General features: G+C 38.8%; 2 protein-coding genes across 6 annotated transcripts in view; both read right to left on the bottom strand.

Annotated features, from left to right (window-relative positions):
* Positions 1 to 2,929, bottom strand: part of mmp17a (matrix metallopeptidase 17a) — a 109,593-nt gene extending 106,664 nt beyond the window's left edge. Inside the window, exon 1 of one of the 2 annotated variants that reach the window (XM_079585315.1) lies at positions 2,750 to 2,929. The gene's annotated coding sequence lies outside the window, so the exon portion shown is untranslated. The remainder of the gene's footprint in view (positions 1 to 2,749) is intronic. The other variant, XM_079585316.1, reaches the window with a different exon arrangement.
* Positions 2,930 to 5,435: 2,506 nt separating this feature from the next.
* The window catches only part of sfswap (splicing factor SWAP), a 93,480-nt gene continuing 77,946 nt past the window's right edge, over positions 5,436 to 20,969 (bottom strand). For all 4 annotated transcript variants that reach the window (XM_079585775.1, XM_079585773.1, XM_079585774.1 and 1 more), the window contains exons 15-18: positions 16,622 to 16,768; positions 13,480 to 13,644; positions 12,344 to 12,416; positions 5,436 to 7,378 (exon numbers count right to left, since the gene is read on the bottom strand). In XM_079585775.1, coding sequence (XP_079441901.1) covers positions 7,313 to 7,378; positions 12,344 to 12,416; positions 13,480 to 13,644; positions 16,622 to 16,768 — 451 coding nt within the window. In that variant the 3' untranslated portion in view covers positions 5,436 to 7,312. The remainder of the gene's footprint in view (positions 7,379 to 12,343; positions 12,417 to 13,479; positions 13,645 to 16,621; positions 16,769 to 20,969) is intronic.

Here is a 20,969-nt window from a genome sequence, read left to right as displayed (position 1 = left end):
CCTGCTGGGCTTGTTTCACAGGTGTCTAGAGCCTCACATTCGCCCCTCTTACATTACATGGTCCTCTACCGCAAGGTCATAAGTTAAAATGACATTTAGCAGCAGCATGCTGGGCACACTGGGTAGGAAAATTTACGAGTATGGAGTTTGGAGGGGGGCATTTGATTGAGTCCTCAATCTAGTGAGGAGGGCAGTGCCAGTAGCCATCATTAACCTTCACTTTTGCAGACACCCATGTTTAAAGGGACAGTTCACTCCAAACAAAATGCAAATTCTGCCATCATTTACTCACTCTCATGTGGTTCCAAACCCAGTTTAATTCAGTACAACCCCAGTGCATCATAAATGGATTTAGATCTTAATAAAGCACTCACAAGTATAAGCAAAATGTCCTTTTCCAAGTCATTTTCTTTGTTTTAGTGAAAACCAACCTAATATTTTAGCCATTTCACAGAAAAATTGTGGCAGCCGCCATTGCTTTTCAATATTTTGTTTTGCAGAAAAAAAGTCTGATTTCCAGGGACATTTATAATAGCCATTTTCTACTTAAAGGGATGGTTCGAACTTCGGAGTAATTTCACCTTTGCACCATGACCTTGAGCCAAACACCCCCCCAGAAGCTTTTTTTCCCCTGGGTCCCTTTTGTTGATAGTACCATTTTGCAAAAATGATTAGTTAACACTAAGTTGTCAACACTTCGAAAAAAAAAAAGAAAAAAAAAGTGAATAATACAAAAAACTTTTTCAGCAACACCGGGTGATTTAAATAAATACAATTAATTTAATTAAATTTAAAATAAATGTAAAGACTTACAAACTTTACAATGCCCTGTTTTATGAGTACAGAAGATATTGGTACTACCGGTACTGTAGAAGTTTGGTACCATTCCGGGCATTATTAGTGGGGTAATTTACAAGATACAACATTCAGATCCAAGCAATTCGGCTGATATCTCTAAATAAGCTCTAACTTTAATAATGTGGGGGAAAAAAGCTTCTGGGGAGGGGGGGGGTGGGGGGTGGGGGGGTGTTTGGCTCGAGGTCATGGTGCAAAGGACCCTAGGTTGAAATTACTCCGAACCATCCCTTTAACTAAATGTATATGTGTTGTCTTATGTCATTTACTTTTAACCAATCACTTAAAATAAAAAAATAATTAACAATAAAATTATCAACATCAAATTGCCATCTTTAAACTTCAAAGGTGAAACAGAAGCCGCATCTGTCATGGCAGTTATGTTTAATGCAGCTCAAAGATGGCATACATGTATTAGTACAATTGCATAATATAAATAGTCTATAAAAAAAATTGAATATAGCAATGATTATGAGATGGGGGGGGGGGGGCAATGCTTTTATCTTCTCGTTTTGGGTTTCTTTGCGTTCACTCACAAAATGTTTGCATTCAACTCACAAAGAAAGAGCACTAAAGTTTTGCGAGTGAACACAAAAGTTTTTGTGGAGAAACACGTCATTTTTATGACATTCATTTATTGGCTCAACATAAACGTGTGTGATTGGTTATAATGGTCAATACTGTATGTGTAAAACCTTTAATTAGTACATTAGTACATTTGACTACAAATGCGACAGCCATAATAGATTTAGCAAAATTGTGCAGATTAGCTTGAATCTGGGAGGCCTTTTTGCTCCAAACAACACCTCCTTCATTTCTGACCCTAGGTTGAGTAAATGACAGAATTTCATTTTTGGGTGTACTGTCCTTTTAATGGATGCGAGGTAGTTCAGCCAACTGGGTAGGTCTGTTGACATTTTACAGCCAGAGTCCTTGAGCTGTGTGATAAGACTCATATATACATGTCTATAATTCTCAACAAAATCTCCCTCTTCAAAATTAGCACTAAACAAATGAGGCTTTCTGTACAGGGACTAGCAACAGACGAATAGCACTTCTATAAACAAGACAGGGGAGAGAAGAAATTGAGCACTTAAGAGGGGAGCTAGGCTACTTCATCCAGCGGCTAAAATAACAATTTTCAGGTGTTTATAAAAATGAGAGGAAAGTCTCAGCGCCAGGAATGCAAGAAATCACAAAGATTTGTGAAGCCCCCCCACTTAAATCAACCCTTTATGAGTTGAAGGACCTTGGGACACACTTCCTCAAACACAATGCCAAGGGTAAGAATCAAGGCTTCTTTTGGGCTTTTTATAAATGCTCTCTAATTGATGCATCAAACCAAAGTCATTGATATAATATGAGGTCGAGGTATAAAGCATCAGAATAAAGCCGTCAAACATTTCCCAAGATTCATGCACTAGTCAAGCCCCTTGATCCCTCAGAGTATTTGACTTGCAAATGTCCACTGAAACATTTCAGTCAAAGGCTTTGATAAAATATTCCGTTTATTCTCCCTCGACCCCACAAACCACTGTCTTAACACCACAAAAGACAAGCCGGCTTGACTTAGCAGGTTACAGGGAGCCTATTTAAATTGGCCGTACGAAAGAAACTGCATGGTCCTAAAGGCAGAGGCTGATGTATCAAACCAGTTAACACTCAAGGGACATTATTAACAGCTGCAATGTATCTAAGGTTTTCAGAAAACCCACCATAGTGTAGAAAGATAGAGGTGGGCATATTTATTTTTAATAATTGAACGCTCAATGAACTAGCCTAGGCCTAACGTTACATACATTTTAGCCAGCAGCTGAATACTAATGAGCCACATAAGTTACACAAGGCCTAAACTAAAGCCTATATTATAACTAAGTCATTGTGCGGTACTCACTGCATTCTACGTGGTCCAGTCGTTTTGGTTTAAAATGCCAGCTGCCAAACCTGCAGTTATATCATCATGATATAAAATAAAAAATATGGACAGCAACATCTCGCCGTCCTCCATTGATGTGCGCGTTATTCGCGCGCTGCGCCTGCGTTCCGCAAACCTGCACACGTCACGTGTTTGCCCGGGATACTCATGAACAATTCTAATAATTTGTCGTTTTTCCCAATAATTTCCAAGTTTTTTTTTTTTTTTTCGAAATATAAATGCAGAGATTGATTATAATGGTTGTTAAGCAGCGGGTTATAGCCTATAAGATACGCTTACAAGATCACTAAATCTGTAGCCAGCAAAATGAACTAAATGTATTCATCATTTTATTAATTTAAAGTCCCCTGTAGGCTGTAGTCAATAATTGTATCCCTTAAAACTTATATTTGATCACCAAAATGACATATTTAAGCACTTTTCCTGTGAAAAATAAATAAATTATGCCTTAAAATAGCCAGAGCCAGTCTACTGAGAGCACAATAGTTAATTGTTTTTAACTGAAGACAAATCAAGTTACATACTTTATTCACTCAATGAGTAGGCCTAGGCTATATTCTAAAAAATGCTGGGTTGTTTCAACCCATGTATAGGTAAAATATGGACAAATCAAACAAATTTAAACCAATGTTTGGGTTTGTCCATAATTACCCAAACATGGGTTGACACAACTCATCGTTTTTGAGTGTATGTGTGCGAACAAAAAAGTAAGTATTATAATGTATTAAGTATTAAATGTAACAAAACTACATTTAACTGTAACCTTACTGGAAGCCGGTGATATCATCTCACAAATCTCTCACATCTGCAGCTAGAGTGATCACATGACTTTGCCACAGGAGAGATACTGCAACCCATTTCCTGAGGCTGTGTGGGATAGAATTGATACTTGAAATGACACTTTAGACAGTCTGCAGCACTTTAATCAGGACACCTGAAATATGATAACAAACAGAAGACACTGATGAGGACTAACAGTGGCACTGACTGGATTAAAAGAACACTGAACGAATAGGGATTTGGTCAGTCATGCTAATGCACCCATTCCACTCTTTCTAATGTCACACATTTGATTTGGGTTATAAAAGAAGTACATTGATAAACTTCCATCTCTGCGCATCACAAATTCCTCCTCCCACTTTTGTAGGAAGGCATAGGGAGAGAAAACATCTCTATTATTCCCACATTAAAGTCTTTAGTTTAAACAGTAACACGGCACCTACATCACATACAACTATGCCTTTGAGGATTAGTTTTTTTTTAAATGCGGATTCTTCTTTTCAGCTCAGAAAATATTCTCTGCACTTCCAAAAAAGGCCTTTATTTCATAATATTCAGGATATATCACAGCTGGCTGAGATATTTATTTTTTTCCCTTGTGGGAAATTCAGCAAAGCTTTTAAAGGAGTTCAGGCCACAACTTTGAAAAGTGCAACAACCCTCTGCTGAATAACCACATCAAGAGAATCAAACACATGCTTCTGGATTTTTAATTCTACATACTCAATTGGGTCCAGCTTGGATTTCCAACGTGTCGCCACACCACTCCTTTCATTTTAGCGGGGTTTCCAGTGCCGTGGGAAGCGAAGGGACATAAAACTTCAAAACAAGCTATGAAACTTCCTTCTCAACCCAACCCAAGGTCATTTGGATTTTGATGGTAAATTTTGCATGTATTTTCCTTTGAATGCACACACACACACACACAAAATAAAAATCACACCAAGATCAATTGACAAACCACCAAACTTTCTGCCTACATAAGGCTGTTCCTTCCAGCATTTCATTGTCACTGGCTGGGTCAGTAATTCTTAAATCTCAAAGTTAACAAATCACCTTATCGTCCGCTTCATTTCGCTCTGTGGGTGACTTCTTGGATACCACACAGCCATTTTCATTTGTGATACACAAAAACTCAGACAGCGTGAATGGGCAAAGCCTTGAATGCAGCCCTTGGGAATCAAATCAATGATGTTGTGAGGTGCATTTAATTGCATATAAATCCATTATTTAATGTTATACGAGGCAATCCAGTTATTGGGGGGAATATTGCGGCCATTATGAGCATGGAATGAGTGAAGCCTTGGCCAAAAATGAGATATGTGTTTACTCGCAATGACTGAGCAGATTGCAGCTGTGTAATGATGAACAGAGGCTCTCGGGCGAGAAAGGAAAAAAAAGACGCCACAGCCTGCAAGGAGCCTCACACTCGACCCATCTTCTGTCTACCGGCTCTGACACCAGGTCAATGTCGACGGCCAAAACAAGCCTCCGGAGATGGCGTCTTCATTTTCAATCCAGCTAATACGGTTCCATTTTATGATTATAATTAGTTAATTGCCTATAAAGACTTGGCCTGAAAATTGCCCTGAATAACTGTGTCGCACTGAAATATTGTACTATTGTAGCAAACAGCAACAAACGAAATTGGAAGTCAGGCAAAGCCTTTCATTTCCAAGACTTAGTATGTAGTGATAAGAGCAAGTGAATTCGATAAAAGAATGGGAAAATGGGATGAACAGAATATTGAAAAACTAGAAGGGACAACTGCCATCAGGAATTCAGGTCTGTTTTAAAGTGAACGGATTATAACGGGCTCTGCACAAAACATTTTTTCCCATTATTCTTTGAAGAATAGAAAGTTCAAAAGAACAGCATTTATTTGAAACCTAAAAATGTTTCTTGAGCACCAAATCAGGATATTACAATCATTTCTGAAGGATCTTGTAACAATGAAGACTGAGTAACAATGCTGGAAATTCACGGTAATAAATGAGCAAAACCTCTTAATTATTCCAAACTTCTGACTGGTAGTGAGTGATGGTTTTGCATATACACCCAAACAACTGTGTAACGAGAAGACAAATGAGAGACTAATACAAATGCAGGGTCTATTATTAAGTGTAGTTCAAAGCTAACCTTTTCAAAAGCACATGGCATTACAATTATTCTGATTTGTGCAATTATGGAACATTAAGCATCAATTTACTAAAGGGAACATTCTATTATATAATGCAAATAAAAAAGACAGTGGCTATTTGCACTATTTTTTTTTGCACTAAGTGCACTAATACCAATAGATGCTAAGTGTAAATAGCAACTAGATTCAATTCACACAGTGAAAGTAGCATATTTTCTACGATAGATCCCATTTACACTAGTCACAAGTGAAAATAGCGATAGATTCTATTTACACTAAAAATAGCAGTATTTTTAGTAGTCAGATTCTATAATCTCCGTTTACACTCCGTATAAAAATGACGAGTAAATGAAGTGCCCTGATTAGACTTTGCAGGGTTTGCTGAACATACAGTACAGAGTGAACAATGAAATCCCAGATGATCAATAAAATACACTCCAGATGGCCATTTAACATTTATTCTTTGGCACAAAACACTTCCTCTTGTGTCCTTTTCCCAAGAAAACGGCACTTGAATCAGACTCAACATAATCCGAACATGGGAAAGCATTGAGTTCTCCATGTCAAGAGTTTGGGAGTGAGAGAAAATATGGGTTTGGATGGGACCGACCTGCTCCAGGGATCTCTTACCAGTGCAATTTGCTCTCTTGCAGGACCAAATGAGACTCGCAGCATCACCTCTGCGGGCTGAACCCGCCATGAGATTAAAGGCTCACTTAAAATAGACCATGATTCCCTCCATTCGCTCATGCTCTCTCATTCCTGGGGGGCGCCACTCATACGGACCCTTCAGCAGAACATGGGGTCTAATCATCATGCAGAGTGCATGTTGGGATGCAGTACATGCGCCGACGGTCGAAAGGCCAAAGCTCGCAGGTGCAGGAAATGAAAAACAGACGGAGCAGGACGCGAACATGACGAGATGTCGCTCGCGGAAAGTAAGGCAGGCACACTCGCGTTGGATAATTCATACTTTATTGACGGTTTTACAAAGTAGCTTCAAAATTAGGCCTGTACAAACTTGGAAATGAAAAACCGAAGGCCACATATTAAAAAAAAAAAAAAACAGAAGCAAGAAAGCCGACAACTTCATATCGGAAAGAGCTCAGACAGAGAGAGGAAAAAAGGAGATAGGTGAGAAAATAAACAGTATTATCCTTCACAGAAGGATATAACTGTGTCCCTCTGCAAGACACAATATTACAAAGGAGCAAGCTCAGTCATCAGAACGCAATTTAAATTTGTTTTTAGTTGCATCCAAGGAATTACGCCTGTAATACTTCTTTCTTGTTGTTGCCTTACAGCTAAAACACACAGCAGGACCGAGGCTCCACCATCTGCTGCTGCTATTGTGTCTTTCTACACCTGCTTGGGTTCCACCTGCACCTTCAAAATAAAGAAGATCTCCATGCCTAATGCTTATCTGGAGGCGAAATAAAAACATCTAACTAACGCGAGGTCCAAACCAGGCATACATAAAGGGATAAAAGCGCCCAGCATTGTGCAGCTTATCAGACGAACAGCAGTCCAGTAGTCGCCCGGAAGGCTGTTGCTGCCGTGCGAGATGTAGACTGATCCTGCCTGGATGATGTGGAACTCTCTCAGGAGGAGTTCGGCTGAAGGCCTTTGGAGGCGGCAAGCATTGCTCGCACTTTCGCCATGAGGTCCTACAAGAAAGGAGAAATGGAGAAAACGTTCACTATTCGCAAGGGAGAGTTTGCGAGAGAAACTAATCATAGCATAAACACGGGACAAGAAAACAGAAACATTAATTCATAAGCTTGCAGACAACTTTGCGCAATTTGAAATTCAGATTGGCTTTTGGCTTTGTATGTATGAGAATTCTACGTGCTAAATATGGATACGGATGTCTAGTGGCGTTCTATCCATTGGCAAACTGGATTCCTGCTCTTCAAATGCTTCTCTTCATTCAATGTGGCTCAGGTTTCCTTACCCAAGGCTGCTTGCATGCTAAGAGCCCATAGGGAGAATGTGACACCAGAGACGGCGCGGGCTCTTGAATAAACATTTGCTTAATGAATATGCACATTAACTGGTGTCAGTGATTCCATACAAATGGAATATGCATCAAAGAAACTCCAAAGAAAAAAACACTAAAAGGATTAATAGAAGTTAAGCTCAATAATGTTGGTTACCACAAAAATATCCCTCGTTTTAAAATGGAAGTGAATGGGGCCAATTTCTAGAGGGTTTAAATGGAGTAATGTAAGCGAGCAGCTTATAATTGTATAAAATTCTTCATTTAGAACCTGTATTACTTGAGCTGTAAAGTAGTTTTAGGGTTGACAATGAAATTGTAAAATGGAATACAGAATAAGTTAATTACTCAAACTAAAATAATGTATTTTTTTGTGTTAAAGAAAAGGGACAAGTGAGAATTCATTTTTGTGGTAATCAACATTATGCCACAAATGTCATAGATTGAGCGCACCTGTACTGAACCTGGAATATTCATATAAAAGGTAATATTACGTGTAAGAACATACCAGTTAATAAGCTACAGTTAGATACATTTCGGTCTGTTTTCTGGCAATGACGCCTTTCTCTGCCCGCATACGTTTACTTCTAGGTTCTTTACTTCAGCATAACTTGCCATTATATATCAAATCAGTCAAATAATCTTTCGAAAGACATGGCTGAATTGCATGGTTGTCATAGGAGCAAGGTTTGCTTATTGACGTTTGCAGAATTAAAGGCACCGCCGCTTTCCACCCCCTCATCCAGTCGAAGGGAAGTTATTAACCCTGAATTTCCAATAAAGCCCCTGTAGAATTAATCATTAAACAAACAAGTGGTCAAGAAAAGCGCAAACACCACAGGCAAGGACCAACGTGCCTCTGGAGAGAAGGGTCTGCTGTTGTCCTTCACGGGGTGAAATCATTATGAAAGTCATTTCGGGGGAGTAAAAACACAAATTTACATGGATCGCATTAAATAGTGTACAGAGGCTGACGACTGTGATCAAAAAGGACTAAATCAGGGTCTGGGGTGGAGACGTGCATCAAACAGCAGGATTGTGTGCCATTCAGAATATTATTTAAAATGCCTTTTCAATTGCCAGGTAAATTATTGAATATGAAATGAGGTAGCAAACAGGATATAGAATTACAAGTAAAATTTGAATTTAAGGAAGTACAAATAAAAACGTAAGAACTTAAATAAAAAAAAAAAATTGAAAGAAAAGAAAAATCTGTCAGGATATATGTTTGCTTGGGGAAAAAACCTGTTTGCTTAGAAAGTTTTGGGCAAAAAGGTAAGAAAAAAGACGGTTTGTGGTCACCATTGAAATATGGAATGTGATAAGTCAAAGGTTACAATTATTATTGACAAGAAAAGGAATTGCTATCTATCTATCCATCCATCCATCCATCCATCCACATTTAGACAGACAGACACGCAGACAAACATAAAGATGGATAGATGAATGGATAGATAGACAAAATTCCTTTTCTGGTCATTCCAATTCAAATTCCAAACCTACTTCCTATATTGCTTGGCTAATTTCATTCCAATTTAAACTCGTGACTATAAAGGGAACCAACTCTTAATTTTGCTTAATGTTGATCTAGACAAGCATGCAAGCAGTAATTGCACCCCAAAATGTGTATTGTTATATTTTGAAATGCATGACAACAAAACACATATACCACTACTCGAACGCATGTACATAAAAAATAAATAATAAAAAAGAACCAGTAAAAAAATGTCTCTCTTGATCATAGTGTGTTGATCCAGTATATTAGAGTGACAGGACTAAGCTGGGATAAAAGGCTCTCGGAGCTTCCAGCTGACCCGAGCAGATTACTGCAATGAAAGGAGGATATCTTCAGTATGATTAGAGCTCATTATGAGACCACAGCTGGCTGAAGTGTGAGGATATCTGAGAATATGGAACTCAACTCTCGCACAATGGAAACATTAGCATTGTTGCTTTCTGACTTTAAATGGCCAAACAAGAGCTAGTTGTAATTTTGAGTTAGTTGAGAAGTGCTTTTTGCAGTTGGTTGGTTTCTCTCTAGCTATTTGGGTCCAGACCTCCAAGCAATTTGAGAGATAACCCACATTCGTACCTGCATTTTCAGAGTTCAGAGAATCGCCCCACTTCGAGTTCAAAGAGGTGGCAGTTCAATCACAGGCCCAGGCCATTTAAAAGCAATTTTGAAATCTCACACTCAATATCACTCTGAACTCACTCCAAAATTTTTTTTTTAAACAATGGTCTGTTGGAGCCAATACCCTTGTGGGCAGCACTCCGACATATAATGCAACTGTGCCTCCGGTTGACCTGAGTTCGACTCCTGTCTTGAGGTCTCTATGCTTTCCTGTCTGATCTGCATACTGTCCTATTCAATAAAGGCATGAAAAGACTTCAACATTCTGACTCAGTCAGTTAGTACAAGATGTCTTTTTCCCCCAGAGTCACAGTACTTTGGAAACGCAATGCTTTTTCTGTTTTATCTTACGCACAACAACAGTAATGCACTCATAACCTGCCAGGGTGCATTTTGCAAACCATAAACGCCTCCTGATCAAACCTTTCCAGTAGTCACCTGCCACCCTTAACATGCCACCCATGCTAAACAGTGGCAAATAAGAAAAGAAGCACCACAATGTTAAGGATGAGGAGGACAGCACAGAGCACAAGAAAAGAAAAAGAGACTATTCTGTTCCTTAGGGAGAACCATAAACCAGCCTCCCTTGTTGTTCGGCTGACAGGCATATAGAGGGTTCGTAAAAATCCCAGGGGAGTTGTGCTAAGATCGAGAACACGCTTCCCCAGCCTTTAATGTTACAGCTTTTCATTTGCCGGTTGTAAAAATCCCCGCCAGTCTCCACCGGAGCGCCTCATGAGAGCACTTCTTCCTCTATCAATAGTCAGGATGTGCATGTCAGAGCTGGAACATTCTCCTCTGGAGGATCCGATCACAGTTGCGTGAGGTAGGGCTGCGGGCCAGGGATCAAACTGAGCTGAGCTGAGACCTGCTTCCCTACCGCAGGATCTACGGGTGGTCTGTGCGGCCCGGAGGTTTCATTGCCTGGGCTAGAGGGGGCAACTGGGGATGGAGGGACTTCCTCACGCAACTGAAATGTAAGCATGCACAGGCCTGCAGAAGTTCCTGCCGGTAGTTATTTGTCAAGGTGTACCATGCTTCTATTGATTCGAGCAGCAGTTGCTGGTTTTAATAAGAGCCGACTCGTTTTTGCAAGACGTTGCCCCCTGGAAGTCCTGCCCCAGTTCTGAGGTGTCAGAATTGATTTCGTATACCAGGAGAAAAGGGAAGTGAATCAGGTTTCCATAAGATCTGAAACCATGTCAAGACCGTATACTTTTTTTAGAACAGAGAGGGCTAAAATAAAAAGACTGTTATGCAGCTGACGACTTCTTGTTGAGGATGTGTACTTTGTTTATCTTTTTATGCATTTCTCGCATCCTTTTCTCTTTGACACAACTGACTTTTTTTAAACGCATACAGTAGCTACCTATCGTCTGCTCTGTATAACAATAAGCAAAGGGAAGAAAAGCGAGCGCACTGCGTTTCATCCTTACTGCACAAGGCCAGAGATCATAACAGAGCTGCAGAGACTGACGGCTGCATTGAATCAGCATGCGATAGCGACAAGCTTCCTTTCTCTACACATACTCGCACACACCTACATACCCACGCCTGGTGACAGGGTCACGCAACCAAATCAACGTATTTCTCAGTTTCAGCACGTAAGGCTCAGCAAACACAGACCACTGAGAGCGTCGGGCTCTAAATTACATATATTAAAGCCTTACTAAGCGTCTAAGGGTTTCATCAGCTCTGCTACACAATTTCAGTCTGTTTTCCCCTTAGGCGCTGAATTATATTGAGAAAGGTAGCGAAATTTTTTTTGTTTTTTTTTAGTTTATTACAGTGTTTGCAAGGCAACACTGTATTGATATTCCTCAAGCATTCTGGTCAGAGGTTTATTCTAAATCCACAACCCTGCAAATTAATTCAGCCCGAAACTGCTTAACGTACAAATTGCAATCAAACTTTTAGTCAAAAAATATCAGTCACATGAACATATCACATGAATGTGTTCTTCTTACAATAAAACCCAAGATGCTGCAGAATGGAAAAAGAATCCAGGGTGTTGAGACGCATTAAAATGAACTGAAATTCATGAATATAACTAACTTTTCACTAGAAAAGCTAAGCTTGACAAGACATTTTGACATGACAAAAAAACAGTAGTCTGAAGGTCTTCAAGTCTGAAGGTCTTCAAGTCTGAAGGTTTATGGGCTTCAATAACATATTTAATATTGTATAAATTATGATTCTGTAACACAATATATAAAATATTAAATTGCTGCTGTAAAAGCAGCAACACAATGGTCCATCTTGACAGTCCACAAAAAAAAAAAACATCCACGTTATTTGGTCAAATAGTAGTCCTGATAAAATATCCTATATCCTATATTATAAAAGGGAAATAGTGAATAAAAAAAAATATATGTATAAAATTGTGAGTAAATTTAAGTGCATATCGTGTAATTAATTCAATTACATATTTTAATAAATTAAAAGCCCTAGTTTACACAAAAGTGTTATATGAAAATGTATAATTTCTTAATGACATACCTGAGTGATTTTGGTTTGCACTGAAGAGACAATAGTGGAGGACACTTGCTTGTCTTTCTCCTGAGAGCCATCCCTGTTTAACAAACAAAAGTAAAGCTTTATTTATATAGCACCTTTTAAAAAGTGATTCACAGAAGAGAAATACATGTGTGCATTCACAGAAAAGAAAAGAATAGAATTCATGACTAAAGGCTGACTCATCAGTTTTTAGCCGTGTTTTTAATACAACCAACAAGTCAATATTGGATGTTCGTAGCGATTTTGCTGGAGCATATTTATTCAACAATGCATCTGCATTCAGAATTCTTTTGTAAGTGTTTAATATACCTCTTTGGTAACCCAGCAAAAACGCTACAACAAAAGTAAAAAAGAAAGAGACAGTGAGACGGTGACAGAAAGATAGAGATCTGCCAATTGGCCAGGTTTGTGAAAAACACCCCAATACAGTATTCATGATGACTGGTGAGTATGTAACCACCACAGACATCTCAGGCTGAAACTAAGCGACCAGAAGAAGGTCATGAAATATTCACCCAACGCCGGAAGAGACAACAACTGCACAAATGAAACAAAGTTTAGACAGAGAGATGCACAGAGGGAGGTAAAAGAAGCAGCAGCAAAAAACAACTGAAGGCCGAGGGAGTTTAAAGCAACTTTTTTGATGAAACTTTAGAAGTTGTGAGGAAAAAAAAGTCAGTTCCTGTATCCAATAATAACCTAGTGCAGTGTGTTCTCCCCGGTTTTTGAATCAAAACATATCCATAATGTAGAAAATCTATGACGCTCCTTGCGCAATTCATACAGATTATGCTGTCAAACCATTTAATTAAAACGTCATAATGCCTGATTTTGAGCGTCTGAGACTTTCATGCCTCGTTCAACAATTAGTCAAGTTGTCAAATCATACCTAAAACCATAATATCTTTCAAATCAAAAAGCTACAGTGCAGGCCATCTTTGTGTCTCACACGCAGTGCTCCTGGCAAAGCTTAAATTAATATTGCAACAAAGTGGGAAAAAATATGCTTGAAATCTACGATTCTGACTGAAGCAGACTGAGCTTCAGAGGGTGGGTGACTCTCTGGCGAGGTTCATGCTGACTGATTGTTCACTAAAGGGACTGATTGTGCCCTTTACCTGGACCTCCCCAAGCTGGAGGCGGGGCTTGTGGCAGGGGAGGGGCTTGCAGAGACTCTGGCCACGGCTCCGCTTCTGTCAGGGGATGCCGAGGGCGAAACGGAGGAACCCTTAAAACGGTGCGATGCCTTTGAACTCTTCCTCTTCTTCTTTTCATGAGGCGATCTGTAAACGAGACATATTGAAGTAATAGATCAACACAAAACATGCACATTCAAATTTGTTGCATTATGTTTGGTTACACCTCTGTTGCCTTGCCTTCCTAACACAAAGTTATGGCTTCAAAAGATTTGAGATATTGCATTACATTGAGATATTATGGACTACTTTTATGGTGCTCTTTTTTTGCATGCTACACAGAGGACAGAAAGTCATATGGGTTTAAAACAACAATAAATATATAGATAAATAAATAAAGCAAAATAGTGTCACTTTTCATGAGCTATTCCTTTAAGTTCATATGATAGAACTTTTTTCTTCTTCTTGTGGCTCTGGGGACGGTGCAGTGAAGTGAGAGTCACTGTGTGACAGGAGGTAACACTGTGGCAGAATGTGGAGTCTTAAAACATCCACACGTCCCTTTACAGAGACCCCTGCTGATCCACCACTGCATCAGCGATGGGACTCAAATAGGCCATCCGCACATACTCTCTCTCCAGAGAAAAGGCAACCTAAGTCCAAATCAAGGGGCCTTTATCTCCAAGGCTGTCCTTTATGAATATTTGATTTGAATACATTGGGTATGTCCTTTAGTGGGGAAAAAACATTTCTAAAGGAGCACTAGACTTTAGTTAATGGGCATAGTGACCTCTAATTATCTGTGGCACTGTAGCAAAATGACAAGATCTGTTTGGAGAGTGGAGACGAGGTTAAAAATGCACTCCTGCAGACGTGCCAAGAATTCCACAACACTGTACTGTGACTAATTGAATCAATACAGGAAAACGGATCCAAGTTAATCTAAAATAGACGAAAACACATTATACCTCTCACTTACTGTATCTGATTGGCAAGGGTAAGATTACCTATTCGTTTATTGTACAAGGGAGCAGTATGGAGTACAACAGTGACTTCTAGAAGTATTTTTCTGAATTCCTTTTTTTCCAAAATGTTTGAAAATAATTATTTAAGACATGTTGATGAAATATTTTATAAATATTAATTTCATGCAATTTTAATCTAGTTCCTCTAACTAAGAATTATGTGTTGAATTAATTGCAGGGAACGACCACATCATACTAATTTATAACGAAATGAGCCTCAGTAAACCCTGGAAAACACAATCTAAGCCATAAATAAAAATCATAAAAAGACAAAAAGGTACAATACTGTGAACTTAACATCTTCATGAAGGAACAAACAACTAATTTCATAAACAGTGGCGAATGACAATAATAATTGATGGTATTATATATATTCTATTATTTTAGTCAAATCATTGTACTTTATGTGTGTATATTTACAGTAAAATAATCAGATATATTAAATGCATAGGATTAGGATTTTTCTAGCTTGTAAATCTCTCTTCAAAATTATGGGTAGTGCAGCTCTTTACAAGGAACTAGGCTATAAACACATTTATTTTTTGCAGTTAAAATCTCAGTCACTATTGCTTAACCTCAGAGCTTGTGGCTGGTCTGCCTGGAAATGTTTACATATTTTGCTAACAATATACAATCCTATGAAGAAAATAAATTATATTACACTTCCGTACCCCAACTGTTATGTTATATTTTAAAGACAACAGCTGCTGCTGCTGGGCCAAAGGCAAGCACTCAGAGTCTCAAATGTCCTCTGCTTCCATGTACAGTAAAGTGAGGTTTTACATCCAAGATGCTTCTATCATCACTCTAACAACCCAAACCGTGAAACCCTGCAAGTGATCTAACCATCTATCTTTCATCCTCAATTCCTCTCTTGGTTCAAAAAGGGTCGAGGGTGTAATGAAAGATGCTGAGCTTTTTTTATCCCTTTGAAGGGAATGTTTAAAAAGCTTGTCCTCGCTTTCTGCAACCTCCACGGCAGCAGAATATGGAGAAGCGTCTCAGCTAAGCTGTAAAAGTACTGGAGAGAGTGGGCCGCCCAGATAAAGACCAGTGACACAAAAGCCAGTTGAGATCTGAGAAGTCGTCATGACCACCTCTTTCTGCGGTGCTTTAGCACCTTATAGGTGTCGGTAAGAAAATAATGGTGAAGTAGAGGAAATGAGAGCGAGGGAAGGGTGATGATAGCAGTGTCATGGAGTGTAGTCTCACAGGACTCTTCAATAGAAGGATTACAGCGAATGAAAAGATCACGCTTGGTGCAGACTCTGGGGAAACACCAGGAAAGCACTTTTTACCAACTGTGAACAGCGGCACGCCTGCTGACAATCAGCCAAACTTCTCCTTGTGAGGATATACAGCTAGAGCGTTTAAAAGGAGGCCTAATCACAGCTGCCGTTAATACAAACACATGTTCTTCCTGCTGTCATTAAATTGTGTATTCACAGCATGTGTCAGTGTAAAGAGAGTAAATATTTAGTATTAAAATAATAATGACAGTAATAATAAAACAGGAAAATTATTTCACACCTGGAGTTGGTGGGATTTTGTAATGTTTTTCAATGAAGCTCATCAAGGCTGCATTTATTTGACTAAAAAATACAGTAAAAACAGGAACATTGTGAAATATTATAACGGTTTAAAATAATTGTTTTCTATATTAATATTTTAAAATGTTGTTTATTCCTGTGATGGCAAAGCTGAGTTTTCAGCATCATTACTCCAGTCTTCAGTGTCACGCGATTTCTTATTATTATCAGCAATGTTGAAAACGGTTGTGCTAATTATTATTTTATTTTCATGATGCAATTTTTTCAGCATCCTTTGATGAATAGAAAGTTATTTGAACAGAAATCGTTTGTAACAATGTAAAAGTATTTGCTGTGACTTTTGATCAATATAATGCATCTGTGCTGAATAAAAGTAATAAAAATATTAAATAAAAATTCTTATGCACTACTAAAAATAACTAATTAGTAAATTACTTATTTTAGTAACTAATTACCGAATTGCAGAGCAGGATAAAAAAATAAAAACAAAACAGTGATCCAAAAAAATGGTCCTTTTGAGGTCTGATGTGGCGTAAGTGCCAGACCCACCTTGATCTAGAGCGCTTCCTGCCAAGTACTGGGTTGCTGCCAAGGCGGTAGGTGCTTGGACCGTAGCTTTCCTTCTCCCTCTCGTCACGCTTTCTCTCTGAAGAGCGAGCTTGTCGGTCTCTGCGGCCGGGGGAACGAGACTGAGACCTGAGAGAGGAGGAGAGATTAGAAGGAAAGAAAGAGAAGGTTAGAACTGACTACTTCTCAAGAAATCATCCCACACATTAGACTCATCGATGCTGTTAAGTTAAGTGACGGATGATGATGGTTCTCTGCTCTCCATTATCTCTTCAAAACCTTTTTGAGAGATGAAGAGAGTTCTAAAAAACAAGTAGTTGAGCTCTTAAAAATAAGTGTGTGAAATAGGTGTGGTGATAAATCACACTTTTATCTTTGACAGTCATAGACTTACAGTAGACATACACAGAAGTAATCACTGTAAACACAGCAAGGCACTGAAGAAATGCAGTGGACCTCTTTGGGCAAATTTGGGCAAATATCCAGTGCAAGCCGTCTCAGACTGCTCTCAAATAGCAAATCTTAAATGCCAAGAGTGACGGTAGTTACAATTTACAGCTTACAATGAAGACGCAAGTGGCACATTTGTAGTAGATTTCGCTGACAGCAGTAGTGCATTAAGGCCTTAAGGAAAATGGATGAGGTTTGACACATGATGAGCAGTACAATGCTTTTCTATACTCTACAAGATGTCAGAGGGCAGCACTGAGTCATGTCATGTACAAGACATTCAATCAGAAGGATAGAAGAAAAGTAGCGTTTGCAAAGTTTAGAACAAGAACCAAATCAAACATGATACTAATATGCTGCATTGTTTACGGTTCATGGAACAGTGTGTTGTTTTGTATCGCTCGTCTTCGAAATTCAAAATCTTCTATATAAATAAAAACTAGTGATAAAAAAAGAAAGAAGTGTTGCATAACTTTATTTAACTTTCATAAGAATTATGCGTTTTAACTTACTGCAGAACATAACCACGTCATACTTTAAACGTTCAATAACAGTACAAAATAAGCCTCACTGAACCTTGGAAAATTCAATCTAATGTTGACGAACACATTTCTGTAACAAAATGGATGGGCCGTTATTAACAGGTGTGCGTGGGTTGAAATGTAATCATACATGTATAGACCCACGCAGCAGAATAATGTGAATTAAAATAAATACCTTGTATGCACACACACACTTGAAACTAAGAACATACTGAAAAGTAGAAAAGCAAGGAACAGAGAAAAAAATATATACAGACAAGAAGAAGAAAAAAAGACATTAAATCTAATTATTAATAATCTGCTGCAGGGGTGTCAAAGATATTATTTGATGTAGAGGAAACAATTCCCCCCCATAATACATTTGCATCTATTTATTATAATTGTGACCAGGATGAATTTAATTTTTCTTTTCTTTTTCCGCTACACTGGACAGATATACTCATTAAGGATAAATGTTAACCTGGTCTCTGGTGTTGATGTGCCGGCTGGAAACAAGAAATGTCAGGTGTCAGGAGGAAGCAAATAAAAATGAGTGAGTAGCTTAAACACTGACACCGTTATTATTAGCGCTAACAAAAATGAGAGGCACAACACTGGCCATGTTTGATGTCTGAAAACAGGAGATTTATAATTACTTCTGGCCCTAGTATTACTAATTCAATGTCCATGTTCAGTGTCAGAGTCACCGACTGAGATATGGGCTTGTTATTAATAAAAGCTACAATAAAAAAACAGACACAACAGGCTCAGGTTTGTGTTATGTTTGTTTAAAACCGCTACATGTATAAAGCTGTCCAAATTAATGGTTTTCTGGTTTCTTTGTAGAGTTATAATTATTGACGAAATAAAAGCTAGATACTTCACTAAATAAGGTAAACTGATGCAAAATCATTACTGTCGTCACTATTAAAAAGATAAAATGGTGATTAAAACAGCCATTTTACTGTAATCTTACTAGGAAATTGTTTTGCTGGCATTCAGAAGACATTTATGTACAGTACAAACAATCTAGGTAATATTACTTTTCTCTTGCCTTCATTCATGGTGAAATAAAAATACTTAAAAACTGAGCAGTTTTATATACACAGATTTATATAGATATATATTCAAAAGTTTGAATGGTACTGCAAATGCCATAAAAAAAAATGAACACACACACACACACACACACACACACACACACACACACACACACACACACACACACACACACACACACACACACACACACACACACACACACACACACACACACACACACACACACACACACACACACACACACACACACACACACACACACACACACACACACACACACACACACACACACACACACACACACACACACACACACACACACACACACACACACACACACACACACACACACACACACACACACACACACACACACACACACACACACACACACACACACACACACACACACACACACACTGCAAGAAAAGACCAATTACAATTAAAAATGTAAATATTAAAATTTTCAAATTCTATAGAACAAATTTTGAATGGAGTCAGTACATAAAGTTCTTTGGCCTGAACTGACTGAAGAAATTATTACTTGCAGTGAATCAGAAAAAAATCCGATCTAGACCTAAAACCACTAAAAAAACCCTGCTGCCAAGCATTTGAAAACTTGACATGCACTTTACCTCAATATTCTCATGCCTACATGACAAATAGTTTATTAAATTCCTCTCAAGCTAAAAATAAGCTTGCAAAGAATGGCAATTACTGGCAAAGAGTACAAAAGGTGACGGCTGAACACATTCAATAGTCATTTTCTTTGCTGAAGTGGCGATGCTCACAGACACAGACACACTTGACCAGGACTCAGTCCAAACACGAGCTGACCTGCTGTAAAACAAACACTCGTGGTCTGAAGCCCCTCCAACAATCGACAGCAATCAGGGAACAAGGTCAAAACCACAAGGCCACGTGTCTGGCTTGAGAAACATACGCGTCCAGGCCTGCTAATGACATGGTTGTGGAGGGAGATGACAGACAGGGTGAGTGTGGACCAAGGTGTAGTGCCACTACAGACGCTTTCATTATCTAAGGTCATCTGAGGATTAATGGGAATGGGGAACACTAGACAGCCATGATGGAGCCATACCCGATGAGAAATTAACACAGATGTGGGATGATCTGGATTAGAAAATGGGATTGTCATCTTAATGCAGAAGCTGCAATCTGCGCAATGGTGCGAAGCCTATGAAGTAAACAGATGAACTGCAGTTCAATAACAGAGGAATAAGAAAACCATCAGGGATAGGAAGATTTCTCATACAGCTCTTAGCTGGAGAACATGGCTTAGGCCAAGGCGATATCTACAGAGACCCACAGGGGCTCAGCCAAACTAGATTAGTAGTCTAAGAAGAGCTTCTGCCCAAAACCATCTCAATCTCTCTCTTGCACAGACACAAGATTTATTCTACAAATATATAGAGAGAGCGAGAGAGAGAGTGGGAGAGAGAGAAAGAGAGCGAGAGCGAGAGCGAGAGCGAGAGAGAGAGAGAGAGAGAGAGAGAGAGAGAGAGAGAGAGAGAGAGAGAGAGAGAGAGAGAGAGAGAGAGAGAGAGAGAGAGAGAGAGAGAGAGAGAGAGAGAGAGGGCATTTCTTATCTGGTTTTACTCCTTCCAATTATTTCACCTAGGAGGTTGATCTGAGTTATACCCACACTTTTTACCCTTGTCTGGCAAGTTTGAATGGAAATATAACCAAGGAAAAGAGCCAGAGAGCTTTTTACTGCTTTTTACACAGTCTAAGTGATTTAAATCCTGGGGCTAAAATGATTTAATCTCCAGAAATTATATTATGGCATGTCAGGACGGTCGTGATGAGGGGACTGTAATTACTTGAACTTCAGCATTGGATAATGACAAATCAGTCTTGAAAGCGGACGAAAAATGAGGGCGGCTGAGGGGTGAACAAAAGTTTAGAGGGCTACAAAACTTTTGACAAGCCACTCTCCCCACGTGTTTTTATGATTTACAGATGCAGGAAAAGGTATGTAAACCCTTGGCTTTACCTTTGATTTCTGCATATACTGGTCATTAGTTTTTAGACAAAATCCCTCTAAAAACGATAAGAAGCTATTATCTTCGTAAACTCCTATCTCAAAATCTGATCTGCAATTACAGGAATCGTTTGGTGAACACCGAGACCCTGTAAATGTAGTGATAGTTCACCCAAAAATGAAAATGATGTACATTTAGCTAAATTATATTTACGGTACTCATCCTCATATTGTTCCAAACCAGTATGACTTTATCTTCTGATGAACATAAAAGTTTTATTCAAAATATATATTC

Source organism: Phoxinus phoxinus, assembly GCF_949152265.1.
Source record: "Phoxinus phoxinus genome assembly, chromosome: 17".
NCBI lineage: Eukaryota > Metazoa > Chordata > Actinopteri > Cypriniformes > Leuciscidae > Phoxinus > Phoxinus phoxinus.
Note: the sequence above shows the minus strand (reverse complement) of the source record. Positions and strands in the feature narration are given on the sequence as shown.